Raw genomic sequence first — 24,961 nt, 5'->3', positions numbered from 1 at the left:
CATGTGTTGGAAGAGGGAGAGGCACCATGGACAAAAGTCATATTACAACTTCATCCTCCCCCAGTTGTTACTTATTTGATCAATTCAAGATCACCAAATCATATATACACACACATAAATCAACCACCTTGCTCACACATAAAAGTGGTGAACCCTTGTTGTAATTATAATTTAAGATGTTGTAATTAATTATGCTTATTTTGGTTGCAACCTTACATTCCATGTTGTTTACAGCCACACAAATGCACCTTTTTAGGAAGCATAAGGCGCAAATAGTATCGATGAATTATGACCACCAAATCCAAATGAATTAGACAAAGCCACCTTTATATCCATCCTTTCTTTCTTCGGGCCCACCAGCACATTTGTATCCTAAATCATTTTCCAACATTTTACTTATAATAACTATATATATACTTTAAATATAACAATATATTTTTTTTTTATCATTAATGAAGGATCGAATTCATACCACCCCTTTCTCTGGATTCTCAAGATTCATGTTCGGATGAACCCAACCTGTTCGTATTGCCTACAAAAGTAACATTTATTTTAGACAGACTGATTCAATACAATTATCAAACCACTCATTTAACCTAAAAAAAAAAAAATAAGAAAATAATTTAAATTTAAATTTAAATTTAAAAAACAGGTTGAATACCTGTACAGTTGCTACAGCTTCAACAGCACCAGCAGCTCCCAGAAGGTGACCGATCATGGATTTTGTCGAGTTGACTCGCAACTACAAACATTCAAATTTTTTCATGATCAAATTAGATTTTTAGTAATTAAAAAAGTTTTATCATAATAAAAAGCTGATTCACCTCTCGATTATTCCCAAAACAACGAAGAAGAGCATCGTATTCCTTAAGGTCGCCAGCTGGCGTTGATGTGGCATGTGCGTTTATGTAGTTCACATCCTCCCTGGCCACCCCAGACTGAGATAACGCTTTCTCCATGCATAAAATAAGTCCAGCACCTATTCATCAATTAAACAGTAACATAATCAAAAAAAAAAAAAAAAAATCAAAATAATATATGATTTGTGATTTGTCAAATCACATTCTTTGTTTACCTTTCGGGTGAGGTTCTGTCATATGATATGCATCACAGGTGAAGCTTCCACCAAGAAATTCTGCATAAATTGTCGCGCCTCTTTTCTGTCCAATACAAACATATAATAATCAAATCAATAATATATGCGGTTAAAATTTAAAAAAGATGATGAATAAATAACAAATAACTGTTTAAGCTTTATGCATTAAGTCATGTAACTATTAAGTCAAAACAATTTTACCTTAGCATGCTCAAGTTCTTCCAATAGCAAAACTCCAGCACCTTCTCCCATAACAAATCCATCACGACCCTGTAATTCAAAAGTAAAATACAGATTTCAACATTGTAACTCATAAATTATCCATTTCAAATCAGAAATAAACTTCAAAAGTGGGAGAAATTATTATATATTATATATATATTATATAATGAATGTTACCATATCCCATGGGCGTGAAGCTTTAGAAGGATCATTGTTTCTTTCTGATAAAGCTCTACATGCAACAAAACCTCCCAATCCTGCATCATGAGTTGTACATATGTCCATATCATTTTACAAGTTCAATATAACTTGTAACAGAGGTAATAGTAATGGCATACCTATGGGTATAATCACAGCATCAGATCCACCACAAAGCATCATATCCTGCAACAAACAATGGAGGATGTAAGTTATAATTATATTAAGATGTTTTTACCTTTTTGAAAACATAAAAACAAAATCACTTACAGCTTCACCTCTAATGATGTGATTTGCAGCATTCAAGATACAGAAGTTGCTTGTGGCACAAGCTGTAGAGATTGAGTAGTTTGGACCCATCCATCCCTGAAGTTTCCATGTATAATAAATCACATATCAAGAGAGTGTATTATGTATTAAGTATTAATTATTAAGTATTAAGTATTAAGTATTAACAATTAGATTAGTTAAGATGATTGATGTTAATTTTACCAAATCCATGGCTAGCATTGCAGAACCCATATTAGTGGTGGCAAAAGGTACACAAAAGGGATTCATCTTCCTATATGACACCCTCAAAGCTTCAATTGCATCATTGAATACCTAAATAGTAAATATATCAAAAAAAAAAAAAAAAAGAAAATCATATTTCCATTTTGATTTCAAGTGTAGGGATAAATATCAAGAAGTTACCTTCATGCCACCCATAGCAGAACCTATCAAAACTCCACATCTGGTTTTATCGATATCTTTCATCAAAGCTTCTGTAACCCCACCATCTGCAAGTGCTTTCTTTCCAGAAGTAAGCATGTAGAGCATAAACCTGTCCATTCTTTTGGCGAGTTTTGGTGACACCCATCCATCTGTAGAGAAAGTTTTGATCTCTCCAGCAATTCTCTGTTATTCCAATTCTTAATTATCTAATAATAACTTGGAAAACAAAGAAAGAGAACAGGAATAGTGACATACAGTAGGATAGTTGGAGCAATCAAACGCTTCGATTTCACTAATACCACTCACACCTTCTAACAGATTGGTATAAAATTCATCTGGGGTATGACCAATTGAGGTCTCCACACCCATCCCTGTCACAACAACTCGCCTTTGTTGTGTTGGAAGCTTCTTTTTGGTCGTGGTCTCCATTGAAGGTTGCAGAGCTATAGCCATAGTTTCGCCTAATATTAAATTAACAAAGCACAAATTGTGGTCAGTATGCAAAAATTATTAACCTAAAACGCTCAGATCCATCATCAATCACCTTTATTGATGTGGATATAATTGTGCATTTATGAAAGAAAGTGAAAAACGAACCAAACGGTTACCAGAACGCAGGGGAGGAGAAAGACGACGACGACGCTGCCTGCGGCAGAGAGGCACGGTTCTCGATCCGAGAACGGAATCAGCCCCGAAAGAGTGAGAAGAGGAAAGTGAGAATCCATTGGAGTAATCGCAACGATGGCATGTAGAGAAAGAAGAGGACATGAAACCCTCGGTGGTGATACTATTGTTATTGGTAATGTTAGATACTCGTAGACTGGGAAAAGAGGGGTTTTGATTTCTGTTAGCGTTGCATTTAGATAAAAGCCTTCTTCTCCGAGCACATCTGCCATTGAATCCTGGTTTTGAAGAGAAAATGGACGAGTGTTGTTGGTGATTTTGGCAGGGGGCTGACATGCATGTCGCTACTAACCATGTACAGACAAGCGAAGATACCGATGCCGATGCCGACGCAACCATTTCCCTAATTGTTTTTCTCTCTGTACACAGAACAGAGTAGTAAACTTGATGGAACTACGAATGCAATCTAATAAAGATCAATAGCGATGCAAATTGGCATGAAAGCTGGTTGCTAGGATGATGTTGGAGTTGGACTGATAGGGAAGAATGTGGTGGCGCCGGTGGTGGTGAATCTGAGACTGACGACTGACGAGAGACTGAATCAAAATTGCAGTACGTGGGTTTGTGTGTTTTGAATCTTGATGAGAAGAAAGGCCAAGTAAGAGGGGCAAATGCAAAATCTTCCCACCGATCGCAAACCCAACCAAACAAACTCGGGCCCCTCACAAATGGCAGTGGGTCAACATTACCACTTACCTACACTCCCTTCTGGTTTAAAACATTACTTTTTTTGTAATACATGATTTAATTAGAGTTGATATATATATAGAAAATTTCTATCATGGTGATTTAGAGTCTTTTAAGATAGTCACATTTGGTAAGCCTAATAATAAAGTTCATTGAATACATTACTATCCAGAATTGACATCTTGTTTCTTTTATTATGCTCATGTGTTGTGTTTATCACAACGGCTTAGTTTTCAATGAAGTTAATGACATTAATTAAGAGAAAACCACAAAAATAAGAATTATGACACTGATTTAATAAAATTAATATTTTTTTGTAGAATTTTATATAAATGAATATGTGATAAGTCCATCTATTTAATATGAATAGATGTTCAGTGATATTGAACCATAGAATAGTTCTATTACATACATACACATACCAATGAAATCAAGAAATTACTAAACATGTAAATATAAACATTATATAATACAACTATTGCAAAGCTCGGCACATTACATAAACTAAACACACATATCAAAGAACAAAATTTATGTATTCTTGTTAAATGTGACTTGAGCATTTTGAACATTCTCATGGTGCATTTGAGTTTAATGGAGCACTTGGGGCTCAATGGAGCACATGGGGTTCATGGAACATTTGACAAATGAATGCATCATCCGAGAAGGGAATCGATAATCAGACAAACGAACGATCGTCTAAAAGGGGTATGGAGCACTTAGAAAGGGAATGGAGCATCTTGTGATGCTTCATAACAAAGATACGTCATCTAGAAATGGATGTGTCATCCTTGGAGGTAGATACATCACTCCATTATGATGCATGTGTGGAATATGAAAGATCTAGTGAATCATCATATGCATGGAGTAAATAAATCTGGTTTAAGCTCTCATTAGTTTGGTTAGAAAGAGTACAAATAGGTTTGCAAAATTCTCTATCTAAAACTAATGTTCTCTAAATGATCATTACATTAATGAGTGTTACTCACTTTTATTTATAGGAAAGACAACTCATTACACAATACAAGAGGGTAATCACAAATACATACAAGCGTGACTTTGCACCCTAACATTCTCCCCCTTAAAGTTAGGATTGCATGTCCCAGCTTCAATATCCAACAAGCTCGCACGATCAAGACCAAACCCCCCCTCGAAATGATACCGATCTTCAAATCCACAAATGAATACCCGAAGCTTTGAATACCCACTTATCATTCTCCCCCTTTTTATAATAAAAAAATGATTATAAAACTCATTAAAGGTGAGAAGCTCCTAAGGATTAATGTAACATCCCAAAATACAACTCAACATTTTTTTTATAATAAAATCATGTGTTGAACGTCATATCATAAATCCATACGTCAAATATCTCAAACCATAATAAAATGTCGTGATACAATTGTATCAAATCAAACTAAGTATCAAAACAATCTCCCAGGACAAAAACTGAAGCTGTGGTGTGTGCGATGCCATCAACCCAAGCTCTTCCCTTTGCTTGCGGAAGTACCTGAAACCAAAACTGAAACTGTAAGCACGAAGCTTAGTGAGCTCCCCCAAATTACCACATACCATACAAACATAAAACAACAAGTAGGCCTTGCCCACTGCATCGGACCGAAGTCCGGAACTAACCAGGGCCTTGCCCTCTGCATCGAACCGAATTCCGGAACTACTGAGGCCTTGCCTCCTGCATCGGATCGAAATCCGGAATTAACTGTATCGGACCGAAGTCCAGAACTGACTACATCGGACGAAGTCCGGAACTACTGAACATAGCATAGCATAAACATATCAACTAACACAACAACACATAACACGCAAACCTGTCTGAGCTACGAAGGCATCAAACATACTAACTACTGCATCGGACCGAGGTCCGGAAACTACAACTAGCTAAACGGGCCGGCATTGTGGCCTTAGTGTAACACCGTAAATTTCAAACAAATTTTTCAAATTTTCGTAAAATATAATTCATTTAATATTCATAAAACAACCATATTAATTATCCAATTCAAGTAAATACAAAATCCCAAGATCACAAATGTATAAACTCCGGGTGTGTGTACGGATCAAGCCGGCGCCTTCCCGCGGTCGTCACTAGTACCTGAAACAATAACATCAAACACTGTAAGCACAAAGCTTAGCGAGCTTCCCCAAAATACCATATATAACACATATTAGCCACTCGAGGCTATAACTCTGTGGGTCCGTGCACCCAAACTCTGTGAACCCTCAGGTTCTAACTCTGCAAACATGCACAACATAAATCACATAGAAATAATGTAGTACAACACATAACATACATAGCATACAAACAATCTATCACATAACTCTGGTTACCTACTCAAGGTAAAGTATAGTGAGAAGACTCACCTCGCGTCTCGGTAAGTCGTGAATCCTGAAATCACTAGTGCTCGATCCCCCGAGCTAAAGTTCTCCTATATCACAATACATCTCTAATTAACACTTTCCCAACTAAGGTTGACTACTCTTTAACAAGTCAACTTAGGTCAACAGTCAACGGTCAACTTTGACCGGACTAGGCGAGTGCACAATACCGACTCGGCGAGTCTGAGCGTATACACTGATTTCCCTGAAATCCTCCCTTGACGCGTCGAGTATCCTCCTAACTTGACAAGTTCCACCTGGCATGAGTTGTGGGGCCACCACGACTCAACTCGCCGAGTCTCAAGAACAACTCGGCGAGTCCATCTTGACTCAGTCCACCTGTCCACTCAGACTTCCCCCCTGACTCACTAAGTCAACCCTCCCCAACTCGGCAAGACCACTCGCTGTGTGGTCGGGCAACATTCATACTACTCGCCAAGTCTGTTCTTCGGACTCGGCGAGTCCGTGCCATGAAATGACTCAAACTTGCTCATAAGGTCAGATCTAGTCCATTAACCCATAGATCCAGTCCTTCCAAGCATATTTAGCACGTAAAGTCACTATTTTGATGCACATACAATCTCTATATGACCATAAATGATGTTTTTGTCTCAAATACTACAACCCAAGGTCATAAACTCCATTGCTATACATAAAGCTTGAAGAATGAGGCTCTCTGGACCTCTATGGATCCAGATCCAGAGCCTCAACACAAGAAGGGAACTATTTCGCATCAAATCATCCCATAAATGCCCATAAGAAACCCTAGATCCCATTATTCATCACAAAACAGAAAGTAATCCGAAATCATACCTCTAGATTGATGATCTAAGCTTCAAATCCACAGAATAGCAACCTCCTTTGCTTCCTCTTGCTTAGAATCTTCTCCTTCTTTGGTAAATGACACACACAAGGGTCAAGAATGCTTCCTTTCTCTCTCAAAACGTTCAAGCACACAAGGGTTTCTCTCTAAGGGTTGGGTGAGCACAAATGACGGCCATAAGGCCCTTTAAATAGGCCGCAAACCCCAGAAATTAGGGTTTCACCACACAACGTGGACTGGCCGAGTCCATTCTTGGACTCGTCGAGTCCGGACGCTAACCCGTGCCCAAATCTGCGATCCTACTCGGCGAGTCTGGGCTCCAACTCGCCGAGTTCACTCACAATTTCCATAAATAAATCCAAAATAATTACCTGAAAATTCCGGGCTGTTACAATTCTCCCCTACTATAACTAGACTTCGCCCTCGAAGTCTCACTCTGCAAATAACTCTGGATGCTGCTCTCGCATCTCACGCTCCGGTTCCTACATCATCTTGGACCCCTTCCGATGTTGCCACTGAACCAAGACCAAAGGTACCTCCTTGTTCCTCAGAACCTTGATTTTCCGATCTCTGATGGCCACTGGTCTCTCAGCATAATTCAGGCTCGCATCCACCTGAATATCGTCTAATGGAACCACTGCCGACTCATCGGCTATACACTTCCGCAATTGCGATACATGGAAAGTGTCGTGAATCTGCCCCAATTCTGCCGGCAAATCCAGGCAATAGGCTACCCTGCCTACCCTCGCGATTACCCAAAATGGTCCGATATATCAGGGCCCCAACTTGCCCCTCTTCCTAAATCGGATCACTCCCTTCCAAGGAGAGACCTTCAGGAGCACAAAATCACCGACCTGGAACTCAAGTTCGGACCGGCGTCTGTCCGCATAACTCTTCTGTCGACTCTGAGCAGTCAGTAACCTCTGTCTGACCTGCTGTATTTGCTCTGTCGTCTGAAGCACTATCTCCGTATTGCCCATAACACGCTGCCCGACTTCTCCCCAGCAAATGGGGGTTTGACACTTCCTCCCGTACAACAGCTCAAAGGGTGACATACCGATGCTCGAATGATGGCTGTTGTTGTAAGAAAACTCGGCCAACGGCAAATACGTATCCCAACTTCCCTTAAAATCCAATACACATGCTCGGAGCATGTCCTCGAGGGTCTGAATCGTCCGCTCACTCTGTCCGTCTGTCTGGGGGGTGATATGCAGTACTAAAATGCAGCCTAGTAACCAACTCCTCGTGGAACTTCTTCCAGAACCTGGAAGTGAAACGCAAGTCCCGGTCGGAGACAATCGAGATCGGCACCCCATGCCGAGATACCACTTCCCTCACATATATCTCTGCTAACTTCTCTGCGGAAGAACTCTCACTGATGGCAAGGAAGTGAGCGCTCTTCGTCAACCTATCCACAATCACCCAAATTGCATCAACTCCCCGAGCAGTCCTTGGCAGTTTAGTGATAAAATCCATGGTGATATGTTCCCACTTCCATTCGGGAACCTCCAATGGCTGCAACTTACCATGCGGCCTCTGATGCTCGGCCTTAACCTTACGGCAGGTTAAGCACCTCTCGACGAACCACGCAACGTCTCTCTTCATACAGGGCCACCAATACTCCTTCCTTAAATCCAAATACATCTTAGTGGCCCCAGGATGGATTGAGAATTTCGACCGATGAGCCTCTTCCATCAAAATGGTACGCGTACCTCCCACGAACGGTACCCAAATACGCCCCTGAAAAGTCATAAGCCCCCGACCATCAGTAACGAACTCCAATACCAATCCAACAACTCGCTCTCTTGTAACAACACAAATTTTCAAACAAATTTTCCATTTCAAATAAAGTGACTTTATTCAAATTAAATATAATTATTCCAAGTTTTAGGTCAAAATATAATCATAAAATCCCCAAGATCTCAAAATATCGAACAGTGTGTACGCATCACGCCGGCGCCTTCCCACGGTCCTCGCTAGTACCTGAAACACATACATAACAACTGTAAGCATAAATGCTTAGTGAGTTCCCCAGTATACTACTTACACATATACGCCTTTCCAGGCCCTGACCTTCCGGTCCACAACACAACGTTTTCCGGCCCGTAACATAATCGCCTTCCGACCCATAACATATTCGCCTTCCGGCCCATAACATATTGCCTTCCGGCCCATAAAACATACACAGCACATATAATAATTAACTTACCACATATAGCACATATATCACCTATCATATCCGACCTTCCGGTCACACAGTCAAACCCTTCCGGGTACAGTATAGTGAGAAGACTCACCTCGTGAATATCGAAAGCTAGCAACTCCTGAAATCACTCGTACTCGATCCGCCGAGCTACAGACTCCCTATAATATCATATATCCCTTATTAACACTTTTATCATTCAAGACAACTACCCCTAAGAAATCACATGTAGGTCAACTCTGGTCAACGGTCACTTGACCGGACTCGGCGAGTGTTATGGCGACTCGGCGAGTCTAGACGTCTTCACCAATTCCCTGATGTTCCCTTTCTACTCATCAAGTATCCTTCTTGACTCGACGAGTTCCTCGTGGAAGAATCGCGGGGCCACCCCGACTCCACTCGCCGAGTCTGAAGAACAGCTCGATGAGTCCCAGTTATTCTCCAAGCTACTCGCCGAGTCTGTTCATTGGACTCGGCGAGTCCATGCCATGCAGTCGATCAAACTGCTTCCTAAGATCAGTATTGTCCCGACCATTCATAGATCTGGTCCTCCTAAGCTGGTCCATCACGTAAGGCCTTCATTTAGGTGCTCATGCTACACCCCAAGACTTATAATTTACATTTTGACTGAAGGCATAAGGATTCCAATCCAAAACCTCTCTTAATTCCCGAAATGCACAGGCATGGGACATTCTGGACCTCTAAAGGTCCCAGTACAGGGTTCCAATCGTTTGGGGACTAAGGTACATTCAATCTAGCCACCAAAAGGGTTCCATAAACCCTAAATCCATATACACATTATCATGGAAGAGTGTAATTCGATTTATTACCTGAATAACGTGTTCTCTGCGTCCCCAAACCTCAGAACGTGATTCTCTTGCTGTTCCTTTAGCAAAGCCCTTCTCTTCCTTGCACAACAACTCTTCCAAACTCAAAAATGATCTTCAATCCTTGCTCCAGATGCACACAATCGGTTTAGGGTTCTTCTCAGTAGGCTAAAACGGACAATGACGGCCTATAAGTCCATTTTATACGTTCCAAAACCAAACGGCTAGGGTTTCCGCTGAACAGCGCAGACTCGCCGAGTCCATATCTGGACTCGTCGAGTCTAGTCGCGAACCCGCGACCAAGTCTGTGGTCCTACTCGGCGAGTCTGGCTCCAACTCGCCGAGTCCCTTCTTAAAACACCCCAAAAACATAATTATAACAATACCTGAAATTCCGGGTTGTTACATCTCTCTTCTGGTTTTCCGACCTCACTGCCTCAGCCTGTGCTCCTCGAATGGTGTCCAACACTGGAGTCATCACGGTCAAACGCAAACATACACCTTGCAACGGGGCACTCTCCGCCCGACGACTCAGGGCGTCGGCTACCACATTAGCCTTGCCCGGATGGTGCAGGATCTCACAATCATAATCCTTGACCACATCCAACCACCTCCTCTGCCGCATATTTAGGTTGGGCTGATCCATCAAATACTTCAGACTCTTATGGTCCGTGTATATCGTACACCGAACTGTTGGATTAGTGTCTAAGTCCATAACTATTTTGGTATGTACTTGACCCGATGGTGCATGGTCCTTTTGGGTTGCCTTCACCAAAGCAACTTGATAGGATGATTTATGGAGAGTAAGGATTAAATATGATTTATTAATATATTATGGGAATAATATATTAAAGGAGAAATCATATTGTTTAATTAATATTAGTCAATAATTAATTGGTAATTAGTTTTGTGACTAAAAGAGATTAATTAAACTTAAGGGACTAGAATTGTAATTATAAGATAATTGCAATTTGGGCCATGGATTGCCTTGTATTAAGGGATGGACGAATTCTAATGGGAAACCCATAAGGAAATCGTCCATGGGCATAATAAAAGGAGTCTATGGGTTGCTTAGGGCTTAAGCATCCAAATTAGGGTTTCCTTGTTAGATAACCCTAATAGCCCAACTATATAAAGATCCCTTAAGGCTCAAAAACGTGGCTAATGTTCTTGTAAGGGTTTACACACGTTTTTGGCAGCCTCCAACCTCTCTCCTCTTCATCCTCTTGCTTATGGTGTTTGTGAACCATTAGAGGAGTGACATTTGTGACTCTAAGCATTCCAAAGTCAATCCAAGGTGGAGTTGTGATTGTTATTGCTATATAACAATCAAGGTATGTTCTTAAACCTAATTATATGTTAATGTCGATTTCCATATGTTAGAATTAGGGTTTATAGTCTTGGATTCAAAGCATGTACAATAGAGAAACCTAGATCCAAGCATTAGGGTTTGTATGAGCACATAGGATGTCTTATGACCAAAACCCATCAGTGGTATCAGAGCCTTGATTGGTTTCTATTGTATTGATGCATATTTGATCGTAATAAGCACTGAAAATCGTTTTTTTTTTAGTTTTGAAGGTTTGACTCGCCGAGTCACTTGGTGAACTCGCCGAGTCAGCTGATCTCGACGAGTCCAAGCCCGACTCGACGAGTCAAAGTATCTGACAGCTCGTTTTCGCGATTTTCTTCCTGTTTTGGTTTTGGATAATTACCATAAACTCGTTTTTGTGATAAAATCCGAATTTTTTCATTATTATGTGATTATCCTTACCTAAATAGAAGATAATTGTCAAAATTTAGATAATCACTTGTTTTATTAGATAAAGTTTGATTATTTGTAATTTAGATTTGAATTATCTTGTGAAATAGTTTCAATTTATCCCTTTAGGTTTTATAGTTTAAATTTGAACCCCAAAAGTTTTGTTGTTTTGAAATTTAAATAGTTAAAACCGTAATGTTTTGAAAAAGGTTTCAAAACTTGCCCTCAAGTTTTGGAATTTAAAAGTTGATTAAAAGTTTAATTAGCAATGTTAAATTCTAAAACTCTAGTAATGTTTTGAAAAGTTCAAATCACACCCTTATGGTTTTATTAATTAATTAAGGAGTATAATTAAAAGAGATTTAATAAATCCATAAAAGTTTAGGTTAACCTTTTAATTGAATTAAAAGTGTAATTGTTAAAGTTAACCACATAGTATTTTAAAAGTATAAAATACACCCTATACTATATATAAGATTGAAAGTCTAACGTTATATATATGTATGAGTAAAAGTCAGTCTTACCGTTAGTAGGCCTCATTCACGAAGCTGGTCTATAAGGGGTGTTTAAGGAAATTGCCTATAAAATGGCGATTGAATGGGTATCCACTCTTACCCACCGCACTCTTGACTAGTGGAGGGTCGTTAGCCGAACGGGTAGGATAGGACGAAACCTTCCATTATAAGTATAATGAAATACAAAGTAACTAAATGTTTTTCAAATTCCCAATCTTAGTTACTTAGGCAAAAGTGAATTGATGCAATTCCATGAAATTACACTTTGTGCCCTTGCGAAGACGTTAGTGGAGCGTGTGTGGTTTACCGGCACACTAAATGGTTCTAAGCAAAGGTAGCAAAGGGTGACTCAATGTTTGTCATAGTTCGGTGGAGCGTGTGTGGTTTACCGGCACATCGAATAGGTGATTGTAACATGTGAGGGCACCATGTAGTTTGCATGGTTATTCACACCCGCTTTGTGATCCTCAGCATCCCAGTCACAAACAAGAGGGGCATATCGAGATTTAAACATGCCATTGAAATGTTCAATGAATCTCAAAGGATCTAGGAGTTTTCATAGATTTAAAACTTAAATTTCCTTTTCGTTTTTCATGGTGGAAACTAGTGAATCGTCATTCACTTACCTTCAAATGTTCTGCGATTTGGGTTACGGCATCCCTCTCCCGAGTTGTAGGATATTGTGTTGGGTCCTAGCCTTGGAATTTCATTTGGGTGATTTACCAAGGACTCAATCAATCAACTAACTTGAATTCGTTTTTCTCCCGATGTCAAAGTTCGACAACTATGGTCTTCTCAAATCCCGTGGAACAAGCATTCCACGTGAAGATAATATTCCACGATTCGATCGAGGAACAAGAAATCATGCTTCACTTCCTCCTCCTCCTCCAATTATTCTCCCTAACCCACAAGTTCAAAGGCTTGAAAAGTTCAAGATCACTCAAGCCCTTTTGGCAAGTGAACATAAAGAAGGAAAGTCGGTGTGTGCACACATCCTAGGGATGAAGTCACACTGTTGGGATCCGTTGTCTGTGAGGAAATGGCTGTTGATTGGGTTCTTCAGTCACTTCCTAACTCATGTAGTGAGTTCGCAAGAGAGTACTATATGATAGACCACGACGTGACCCTTATAGATCTCACCTACATGCTTATTGCTGCTGAACCAACAATGGTTTGGCGTAATAGAAAAGCAAAGTTGATTGGTGAATCTGCCTTCAAGACCTCTATGGATATAGACAATGGCAATGAAAGACATGCAATGAGTGAAAAGTTTGATCATAAGAGAAAGGCGATGTCTGAAGTAGTTCCATGTGTTGTTCCAAAAGAGTCAATTTGCTTTTATTGCCAAGAGAAGGGGCATTGGAGATGAAGTTGCCCTATTTACCTAAGAGATCTAAGAGATGGGAGAGTCAAAAGTATGACTACGCTTTAGGTAAGAATCCACTATCTAACTCCATTAAGTTCCTATTCATTGATTCTTAATACATGATGTGATAAGATTGCATTTAAATGTTTTGAAGGATCGGTGAAAAGAAAGGAAGCTTGATAAGAGAGCAAGATGAATCTAATCACAAGAGATGGATCTCGATCTCATGGACTTGAAGATTGGATTTTGAGCTTAGATAGTTATGATAGAGTTGTTAGAAATTTTCGTTTACATAGTTTTCAATAGATTTTGCATTGTAAGGACAAATGTTTTTCCGCTGCTTTTATAAATAAAATAAATTTTGTTTGACTTATTTATTTATTTGTTTACTTCCTTGCAATGAAATCGTTATGTGAAAATTGATGTTTGCATATTTCTACAACAAATGGATATGATTCTTAGTTATGTTAATTATGGAAATGTCAAGAATTTACCAAATAGGGAGAGTTTCTCATCGCCCAAGTTTCAATTGGACAGAAACTTGGAATCATGCAACTTGGTTGCATGATGAATGAGAAAATTCGTATTTGGAAATTGGACTAATTCATTGACAAAGTGTCAAGTGAAGGACTAGGAGATCGAGTACACAAAGTTGTGTGTTGATCAAGTTCACCATAAGAGTAACAAAGATATTCATCATGATTTACTAAAGGCTTAGTAAATATGATTACACTTACAAGATTAAGTGTAATTTTGAATTGATTAAAGGGTTTAGATCAATAGCAAAACGAATAAGAAGAATCAAGTAGGCAGAAAGATAAGAGTTTCTCCATTCTAAGAAGAAGGGAGAATAGCTTTTATGCTTTATGATAGGTTTTAATGATTAAGAACCATATCTCAATTGATCCTCTAATGAGTCTTGGTACAATTGTATGTCCAAGAAGAGAATCGTATATGTCAAGGAGTCAGTGGGAGTCTTAATAGTCTTGAAAAGTTTCAAGAACAAATCAAATAAGCCTTATCGATCATCACTAGCACTCGAGTACGCACCCACGGATCACCTCCGTGGCATATATCGCCTTCTCGTCAGCTATAGAAACTCTTAGAGGCCGACTCAGCGCCTCGCGACTAATACTGATGTGCTGACTAAAAGCCAAAGATACAAAGGACCGACTCACACCCGAGTCAAATAATACCAAGGCGGGTACAGAATTCACAAGAAAAGTACCTACGCATAACATAATATAAGCATAATATTTCAACATTATAATAAATATACGAAAGAATACATACCAACCACGACATCGAGCGCTGCGCGGACCTCCTCCGCGGTCAACTGAAATGCTCTCCCATGTGCCCTCGGCGCCTCGGCCTTCATTGGCCCACTCCCGGTAGCTCTGATGGCGGCAGGGGCAGATCCCTGAGGTGCTCCCTGAGCTGATCCCCGAAACTGCGGACACTCCGTCTTCCGGTGTCCGGTCTGGTTGCAGTGAAAACATACTGCAAACCCCTTGGGGTAGTCCTTGGCCATATGCCCCTCCTTGCCACATTTGTAGCAAGATCCCGCTCTACACACTCCATCATGACCCTTGCCACATTTTCCACAAATGCGGCCCTTCTGGCTCCCTGATTTAGGATCAGCGGGCTTAGCCCGCTTGGCTGCCGACTGGAATTGTACCGGTCGCCGATCCTTCCCCTGAGACTCAGCCTCCTCCCTAGCCTGGGTCTCCAGCTCAATCTCCTTCTTCCGGGCATTTGCCTAAAGCTCGGAAAATGTACGGTATGAGGAGTTCGCCACGAACTCCCGAATGTCCCATCTCAAAATACTCAAATATCGACTCATACGTGCCTGCTCAGTGGACACATGCTCAGGGCAGAACATCGCCCTCTCATGAAATATCCTGGTGATCACTTTAACAGACTCAGTACCCTGCTTAAGGGTCAGAAACTCCTAAGCCAACCGCTTCCGCTCCACCTGAGGAACATACTCATCTCGGAACATGGCAGTGAACCTCTCCCAGGTCACTGCCGCAAGCTCAGCAGGTGAAAAGTGTGCTGTGACAAACTTCCACCAGTCCTTCGCTCACAAGCGAAGCTGGTTCAGCGCGAACCGTACTCTCAGATGCTCAGGAGATGAGCAAATGAAGAAACACCCCTCTATGTCATAAATCCATCTCATGGCCGCCACCGGGTCCTGGGTCCCATCAAACTCCGGTGGTTTCGTGTTGCTGAACTCCCGGAACAGCAACGCGTCACCACCCTGCGACCTAGCAGCAACAACAGCTGCAGTGGCCACCGCAACCGCAACCTCAGAAAGAGTGGCATATCGCTCGTCGAAAGTCTCGATCAGCGCGGTCTTAATAGACCCGAACATCTCTGGTATCTCTGCTCTGATGACCGCAGCCACCTCCTCATGAATGATCTGTCGGATCTTCTCATCACTAGCCTCGACATCCTCCGGCATATGATGTGTCCTCACCATGATCAACCTCTGAAATATAACATACGATAAATTAGAATCCGCTCGAGCATACTCACACTCGACAACCCATCCCTCCTTGATTCTTGGTATTCCAAAGATTCTTATTTGGACCGTGCACCGCCCCGGTGCTTTCAGTAGTACCAGCCCAATACTACTGTCCACACCGTCTCAGTACACACCCCAAATCGTCCTCTTTGGATCCCCAATTCCAAGTACTCTATCACTCTCTAACAGATCTCTCATAAGCTCTACGCTGCTACCTATTCGTTCTCAAGCATCTCATAGCAGCTCACATCTCCCTAGGCTAAGGCTCACAAATCAGGGCACTCTAGTCCTAATAAGAATACCTAGCCTACTCTAACAAGAGAATACACCATAAACATATAATATAAGGGTATTTTGGGAAATCACCGTTCGGGCGCTGACTGATCGTACACAAGTTTCTTCCTTGAATTTCTCTAAAAATCTTTTACTCTTAGAAAAGTTAAATTTTCTTTTGAAAATATTTTTCCGAATCCTCTGATACCAAATTGTAACACCGTAAATTTCAAACAAAATTTTCAAATTTTCGTAAAATATAATTCATTTAATATTCATAAAACAACCATATTAATTATCCAATTCAAGTAAATACAAAATCCCAAGATCACAAATGTATAAACTCCGTGTGTGTGTACGGATCAAGCCGGCGCCTTCCCGCGGTCGTCACTAGTACCTGAAACAATAACATCAAACACTGTAAGCACAAAGCTTAGTGAGTTTCCCCAAAATACCATATATAACACATATTAGCCACTCGAGGCTATAACTCTGTGGGTCCGTGCACCCAAACTCTGTGAACCCTCAGGTTCTAACTCTGTAAACATGCAGAGCATAAATCACATAGAAATAATGTAGTACAACACATAACATACATAGCATACAAACAATCTATCACATAACTCTGGTTACCTACTCAAGGTAAAGTATAGTGAGAAGACTCACCTCGCGTCTCAGTAAGTCGTGAATCCTGAAATCACTAGTGCTCGATCCCCCGAGCTAAAGTCCTCCTATATCACAATACATCTCTAATTAACACTTTCCCAACTAAGGTTGACTACTCTTTAACAAGTTAACTTAGGTCAACAGTCAACGGTCAACTTTGACCGGACTCGGTGAGTGCACAATAGCGACTCGGCGAGTCTGAGCGTATACACTGATTTCCCTGAAATCCTCCCTTGACACGTCGAGTATCCTCCTAACTCGACGAGTTTCACCTGGCATGAGTTGTGGGGCCACCACGACTCAACTCGCCGAGTCTCAAGAACAACTCGGCGAGTCTAGCTTGACTCAGTCCACCTGTCCACTCAGACTTCCCCCCTGACTCACTTAGTCAACCCTCCCCAACTCGGCAAGACCACTCGCTGTGTGGTCAAGCAACATTCATACTACTCGTCGAGTCTGTTCTTCGGACTCGGCGACTCCGTGCCATGCAATGACTCAAACTTGCTCATATGGTCAAATCCAGTCCATTAACCCATAGATCCAGTCCTTCCAAGCATATTTAGCACGTAAAGTCACTATCTTGATGCACATACAATCTCTATATGACCATAAATGATGTTTTTGTCTCAAATACTACAACCCAAGGTCATAAACTCCATTGCTATACATAAAGCTTGAAGAATGAGGCTCTCTGGACCTCTATGGATCCAGATCCAGAGCCTCAACACAAGAAGGGAACTATTTGGCATCAAATCATCCTATAAATGCCCATAAGAAACCCTAGATCCCATTATTCATCACAAAACAGAAAGTAATCCGAAATAATACCTCTAGATTGATGATCTAAGCTTCAAATCCACAGAATAGCAACCTCCTCTGCTTCCTCTTGCTTAGAATCTTCTCCTTCTTTGCTAAATGACACACACAAGGGTCAAGAATGCTTCCTTTCTCTCTCAAAACGTTCAAGCACACAAGGGTTTCTCTCTAAGGGTTGGGTGAGCACAAATGACGGCCATAAGGCCCTTTAAATAGGCCGTAAACCCCGGAAATTAGGGTTTCACCACACAGCGTGGACTCGTCGAGTCCACTCTTGGACTCGTCGAGTCCGGACGCGAACCCGTGCCCAAATCCGCGATCCTACTTGGCGAGTCTGGGCTCCAACTCGCCGAGTCCACTCACAATTTCCATAAATAAATCCAAAATAATTACCAGAAAATTCCGGGATGTTACACTTAGACCCGTTCCTACTGGAAGGAAACTCACCTCGTGAACTAGCTGTTGAGTGTATGGCTCTGGAAGCTATCTGCTGCTGCTCTAGTATCTCCTCGCCTACAATTCCACAAACACACTCAATCAAATACTAATAACTGCATTGGGGTAAAATGACTCTTTTACCTCTGGCTAAAGTCAACTCTCCCGGTCATAGTCAACTTTCAGTTGACCTGACTCGCCGAGTCCCTACTCTCACTTCTCAACGCTGTTCGCTGCTACTCGTCGAGTATGGCATCAACTCGACGAGTTCCCTTTCGATTCTAGAACTCAGGCTATCTGCATCCGACTCGCCGAGTTGTATGAACAACTCGACGAGTTGTTCTTGAATCTATGAAGATTGCCTTAGACTCGCCGAGTTGTATGAACAACTCGTCGAGTCCCTCCATTACTGAGTCTGACCTCCGGCTCACTGAGTCCATTCTACTACTCACTGGTCCCCACTCGGAATCACTCAAAAGGGGAAGAATCGGGGACTCGCGGCTCGACTCGCCAAGTCGCATGCATGCAGTTACTAAAAAGTCGATTCTGCTTGAATCCAGTGCATATAAGTTGTAGATCTGGGCTTCTTATGCACGATTAACACGTAAAGGTTCTATCTTTACGTGCCCATAAGCATCCATGAAGATTAAAAGGCTCAAAAGGCATAATAAAGGCTAGATTTAGGGTTCTCGTGCAAGGCAACTCGAAAAAGGAAATAGATCAGGGCTCTAAAGCTCCTAAATGAACAGATCTAGGGATATCTCGATCCAACAAGGCATCCATACAACTAAAAAGCTTGGAAAATACATTAAACTAGCCTTAGAGGTGTTCTAATGGAGGTTTTAAGCACAAAACAGAATAATTACGAGATATACCTCAATGAACTCTGACTTTGGCCTTGGATCTTTGCTCTACACTTCCTCTTTTTGATCCTTTCTTCTTCTTCAATCCTTCAAAAATCCGCGCAAAACACTTTAATCATACAAGGAATGGTTTAGGGTTTCTCACAAGCTCTATGAGGGTGAAGGAGGCAAGTAGGGGCACAAAACATTGCTTAAATAGTGAGCAAACCCGGGGATTTAGGGTTTCTTCCTAGCAGGCGGACTCGCCGAGTCCCGAATATGGACTCGTCGAGTCGCCGACTTACACGTGCTCGAAATCTCCGTCTCTACTCGACGATTAGGGCTATAGGCTCGCCGAGTCCCTCTTGAAAACTTCTAAATAAATAACATGGAAACAACATACCAGGGACGGGTCGTTACAATTCTCCCCCACTTGACTCAGAATTCGTCCTCGAAGTCTGCTACGGCTGAATCTGCAAATAACTCCGGATAGTGCTCTCTCATCTCATCCTCAGCCTCCCACGTCTACTCAGACCCCTTCCGGTGCTGCCACTGCACCTTCACTAGCTGAATTACCTTGTTCCTCAAGGTCTTTGTCTTCCAGTCCAGACTCGCGACCGGCTTCTCAATATAATTCAGGCTGCTATCAACCTGAATATCTTCTAAGGGAACAACTGCTGACTCATCCACCAAACACTTCCTCAACTGAGACACATGGAAAGTGTTGTGGATCTGGCTAAGCTCTGCCGGAAGATCCAACCGATAAGCAACCTGACCCACTCGGGCCAAAAACCCTGAAAGGACCAATGAACCTGAGGCCCAGCTTGCCCCTCTTCCGAAACCTGATGACACCCTTCCAAGGTGAGACCTTCAGAAGGACCATATTGCCTACCCGGAACTCCAAGTCTGAATGCCTCCTGTTGGCGTAGCTCTTCTGCCGACTCTGCGCAGTCTGCAGTATACTACGAACCTGCTGAATCAACTCGGTTGTCTTGAGCACCACCTCCGTGCTCCCAATGAATCGTTGACCGACCTCGCCCCAAAAAATCGGGGTCCTGCACTTCCTCCCATAAATCATCTCAAAGGAAGGTCGATCAATGCTCGCATGATAACTGTTGTTATACAAAAATTCCGCTAACGGATTGTACGTATCCCAACTGCCACTGAAGTCTAGGACACATTCCCGGAGCATGTCCTCGAGAGTCTGAATCGTCCTCTCGCTTTGCTCGTCCGTCTGAGGGTGGAAAGCGGTGCTGAAATGGAGACGAGTACCCATCTCGTCGTGAAACCGCTTCCAGAATCTGGATGTAAAACGGACGTCTCGGTCTGACACCACCGATACCGGTACTCCATGACATGCCACTACCTCCCGCACATAGATATCGGCTAGCTTTTCCACCGATATGCTCTCTTGGATCGGTATGAAATGAGCACTCTTCGTCAACTGATCCACTATTATCCAAATCGAATCTACCCCACGTGCGGTCCTGGGAAGCTTGGTGATAAAATCCATGGTGATGTCCTCCCATTTTCACACGGGAATGTCTAACGGCTGCATCTTGTCGTGAGGCCTCTGGTGTTCTACCTTGACCTTCCTGCAGGTCAGGCACCTCTCTACATACCAGGTGACATCCCGCTTCATGCAGGGCCACCAGTAATCAGGTCGGAGATCTCTATACATCTTCGTCGACCCTGGGTGGATAGAAAATCGAGACTTATGAGCCTCGTCCATCAACACCTGCCGTACTCCGCCCCCGTACGGTACCCACACTCTCCCATGAAGGGTCAACAACCCCCGACTATCATAATCAAACGAAGCTACTCGGCCCACTATCCTCTCACACTTCTGTCTCTCCTCCTTGAGGCCCTCAACCTGAGCCTCCCTGATCCGTTCCAACAACGGAGTAATCACTATCATCCTCAGACATAAGTCTCTAATAGGGGCTGCTGTCACCTTGCGGCTTAGGGCGTCGGCCACTACGTTGGCCTTCCCTGGATGGTAAAGGATTTCACAATCATAATCCTTCGGCACATCCAACCACCTCCTCTGTCTCATGTTTAGACTCGGCCTAATCCATAAGGTACCTCAAACTCTTATGATCTGTGTAGATGGTACAACGGACCCCATAAAGGTAATGTCTCCAAATCTTGAGGGCAAACACCACCGCCCCCAGCTCTAAATCGTGGGTAGGATAGTTAGCCTCTTGAGGCTTCAACTGTCTCGAGGCGTAAGCTATCACATGCCCTCGCTGCATCAATACTGCTCCCATACCTGTGATTGAGGCATCACAGTAGACTACAAAATCCTCTATTCCCTCTGGCAGGGTAAGGATCGGAGCCTCGCACAATCTCTGCCTGAGGGTCTCAAACGCCGCCTGCTGCTCAAGCCCCCAACGAAACACCACCGACTTCTTGGTCAATCGGGTGAGCAGTACTACTATCTTGGAGAAATCCTGAATGAATCTTCTGTAATACCCTGCCAAACCTAGGAAGCTCCGAATCTCGGATGGAGACTTCGGGACCTCCCACTACATCACGGCCTCTATCTTGGCCGGATCTACCAGAATACCCTTCTGGTTGACGAGGTGACCAAGGAACTACACCTCACGCAACCAGAACTCGCACTTGAAGAACTTTGCGAAAAGTCTCTCCCTTCTCAAAACTTCTAGCACCTCCCTCAGGTGCTTCTTATGCTGCTCCTGAGTCTTCGAATATACCAAGATATCATCTATGAATACTATCACAGACTGATCCAACATCGGTCTGCATACGCGATTCATGAGATCTATGAATGCGGCTGGAGCATTAGTGAGCCCAAAAGGCATCACCACGAACTCGAAATGACCATAGCGGGTCCTGAAAGCAGTCTTCTGCACATCTTCGCCTCTGACCCGCATCTGGTGATATCCGGATCGTAAATCGATCTTGGAGAACCAAGATGCTCCCTGAAGCTGATCAAACAAATCGTCTATCCTCGGGAGGGGGTAACGGTTCTTCACCGTTACCTTATTCAACTCCCAGTAGTCTATACACATACGGTGCGACCCATCCTTCTTCTTCACAAACAGGATCGACGCTCCCCAAGGTGAACTACCCGGCCGAATAAAACCCTTGTCTAGTAGCTCCTGCAGCTGCGTAGACAACTCCTGCATCTCAGGGGGAGCTAGCCGGTATGGTGCCTTAGCTATCGGAGCCGCACCAGGAATTAGGTTGATCCCAAACTCGACCTGCCTCTCAGGAGGTATTCCCGGTAAATCCTCTGGAAATACATCCGGGAAGTCTCGCACCACCGGAACATCATCAACTGTCGTCTTGCCCTTCTCTCGGGCATCCAAGACATAAGTTACATAACCGGTGCAACCCTGCTGAAAATAGCGCCTCGCTCTCGCAGCTGAACAAAAAGCTGGTCCGCGCAGTGGCCTCTCGCCCTGAATCACTAACTCTCCCCCACTGGGAGAGAGAACCCTCACTAGCTGCAGCTTGCAATCAATCACTGCCCCGTTGGGACTCAACCAATCCATGCCCACTATAACCTTATTCCATCGCAGGGGAATAGGGACCAAGTCCACCGGAAACTGCTCGTCGAACAACTGAAGAGAACATCCTCTACGCACTCTGGTGACCCTCACGGTCCTGTCATCTTCTATCTCGACCTCTAGTGGACAATCCAGCTCCCCTGGAGCTCTACTAAATCTCTTGCTAAGCACTAGCGATACAAACGATCGGGTAGCCCCCGAATCAAATAATACTGTAGCAGGAATGCCGTTCACAGAGAACGACCCTATAAAAAACATATAACCATAAGCAATAATCAATAATAATATAGAGATGAAGGGAAAATACATACCCGTCACCACATCAGGAGTCGCTCGTGCCTCCTCTGTTGTCATCTGAAAAGCTCTACTCTTCACCACTGGCACCTCGGCTCGGCCCTGCCGGCCATCTGTAATCCTCAAAGTAGCAGGGGCAGGTGCAACCACCTTCCCTGCTGCAACTAAACTCGGACACTGGGACTTTTTATGTCCCATCTGATTGCACTGAAAGCAAATCAAATCTGATGCTGCAATAGCGGTAGCAGGGGCCGTACAATCCCTGCTCAAATGCCCAGTCCGACCTCACTTGTAACAGCCAGAACTCCCTGCCTTGCACACCCCATCGTGCAATCTCCCACACTTGCCACATTGACCGTGGCTCTACTGACTCCTGGATCTGTGATATGAAACCTTGGGCTTTTTGCCCGAATTACCTGTACCCGAAACCGCATCCGGTTTCCTCTTCTTCTCCATCTCAAGGTCAAACTCCCTCTCCCGATCCCTAGCAATCATGTCATCCATCATTTTACAGCTGGACCGACTCACAAACTCACGGATATCGCTCCACAATATCTCATGATAACGGGCCTTCTTCATTTCCTCATCGGTTGCATACTGAGGAATGAGAAGAGCCCTCTCCCTGAATTTGGCGGTGATCTCCGCCAGGGTCTCTGTAGTCTGGGTGAGGTCCTGAAACTCTCTGGCTAACTGCTGCACCTCAATAACCAGTGCAAACTCCGCCCTGAACCTGGTAAAGAAATCAGCCCAGGTCATGGCATCTAGCGCTGCATCATCTCCAATGGTATGTCCGACCTCTTCCCACCAATCCCGTGCCCTATCCTTCAGAAGACAGGACGCCAATCTAACCTTGTCCCCCTCGGGACACCTGCTCGTGCGGAATGTGTTGGCCACATATGCCAACCATCTAGTACTCGCTATGGGGTCCCGCGCCCCGTGGTAATCTGGAGCTCCACATGCCCTGAAACTCCCTGAACGTAAGCGTGCGCAACCCCATCATGGCCGCTACCTCAGCACGGAAAGTACTCAGCCTCTTGTCTATCATCTCTAAGATACCCTCCTTGATCGAACCGAAGATCACAGGAGTCTGCTCAAGTATGGTGCGAGTAATCTCTGAAGAGAGAAACTCCCTGGTCTGCTCATCCAACTGCCCAGCCTCCGGGCCTGATCTTGATCCCCCTCCGGCACCTGAACTGCCGATTGCTGGTCTACGGCGTAATTCCACCATTCTGAAACACAACATAATAAATGTTAGGAACACTGATATATCTCGAGGGATCATTGATACCAATACTAGCTTCCTGGTCTTGTCTCAGCCTTCCTTGATTCGAGTACGGATCCTCTACTTTCAGTAGTACGGGCCCATACTACCTTCCACATCTATCCGTACTTTCCTCAAGAACTGCCTTGACTCCACCAAGTCACTTCTACTGCTACTGATCTTTGCTACTCTTATCCTAGGCTTGCCCTAGGGAAATCTCTGACTCCACTCAAACCAGTCCTCAGCTGTTGAAGACCTCCTTGTAATGCTAATTAGCAATCACCTGAATACCATCACATGTGATGAGGCTCAGATAATCCTTCGAGTAAAAGACTCGTCCCTACAACGGTTAGACTCAAACAAGAGCTGCGCAATAGGGCCAAATCCAACACTCTGAGATTATTCAACTCTGAGCACATGTGACGTGACGTATTCACCTAACGGCTAAATCCCATCACCAAGAGTTCTACAAGACACAAAGTAAGCAGCATTCGGACACAGGAAACTACTCAAGCAAATCTATTCTCATAACGAGAAACTGTACTAGCATACAATGCTAAGCTCATACTATCAGGCATAACCTAAACAGGCTATCCTACTATTGTCTACTCAATACTAGCATGGAAATCTTGTAAAGCTGAAACACATATGGCAGGCACATAAGGCATCCTCCTAGATCCTTAGTCCTATTCTAGCATGCTGTTCTACTGAAACTAAAACTGTCAATCATAACATAACTTGTATGGGTAATTTGGGAGTACTTACTTGAGCTCGGCTGATCGCATGCACCACACCCTTATCTCGTTTAAAAATTCTTTTCTTTCTA

General features: G+C 43.2%; 1 protein-coding gene across 1 annotated transcript; it reads right to left on the bottom strand.

Moving 5' to 3' along the window:
• Window positions 1-141: 141 nt before the first annotated feature.
• Window positions 142-3,639, bottom strand: LOC145045014 (3-oxoacyl-[acyl-carrier-protein] synthase II, chloroplastic-like). The gene is made up of 13 exons (XM_078993367.1): window positions 2,839-3,639; window positions 2,486-2,691; window positions 2,210-2,413; window positions 2,009-2,119; window positions 1,787-1,882; window positions 1,657-1,702; window positions 1,496-1,575; window positions 1,298-1,366; window positions 1,076-1,160; window positions 825-979; window positions 662-742; window positions 473-532; window positions 142-372 (listed from the first exon to the last, which is right to left on the bottom strand). Exons 1-13 carry the CDS (start codon window positions 3,251-3,253, stop codon window positions 253-255), a joined length of 1,728 nt encoding a protein of 575 aa, XP_078849493.1. The 5' UTR covers window positions 3,254-3,639; the 3' UTR covers window positions 142-252.
• Window positions 3,640-24,961: the final 21,322 nt, after the last annotated feature.

Source organism: Lactuca saligna, chromosome 5 (genome assembly GCF_052625555.1).
Source record: "Lactuca saligna cultivar CGN05327 chromosome 5, ASM5262555v1, whole genome shotgun sequence".
Classification (NCBI taxonomy): Eukaryota; Viridiplantae; Streptophyta; class Magnoliopsida; order Asterales; family Asteraceae; genus Lactuca; species Lactuca saligna.
The sequence above is the reverse complement of the archived record's forward strand: the minus strand, read 5'-3'. Positions and strand labels throughout refer to the sequence as shown.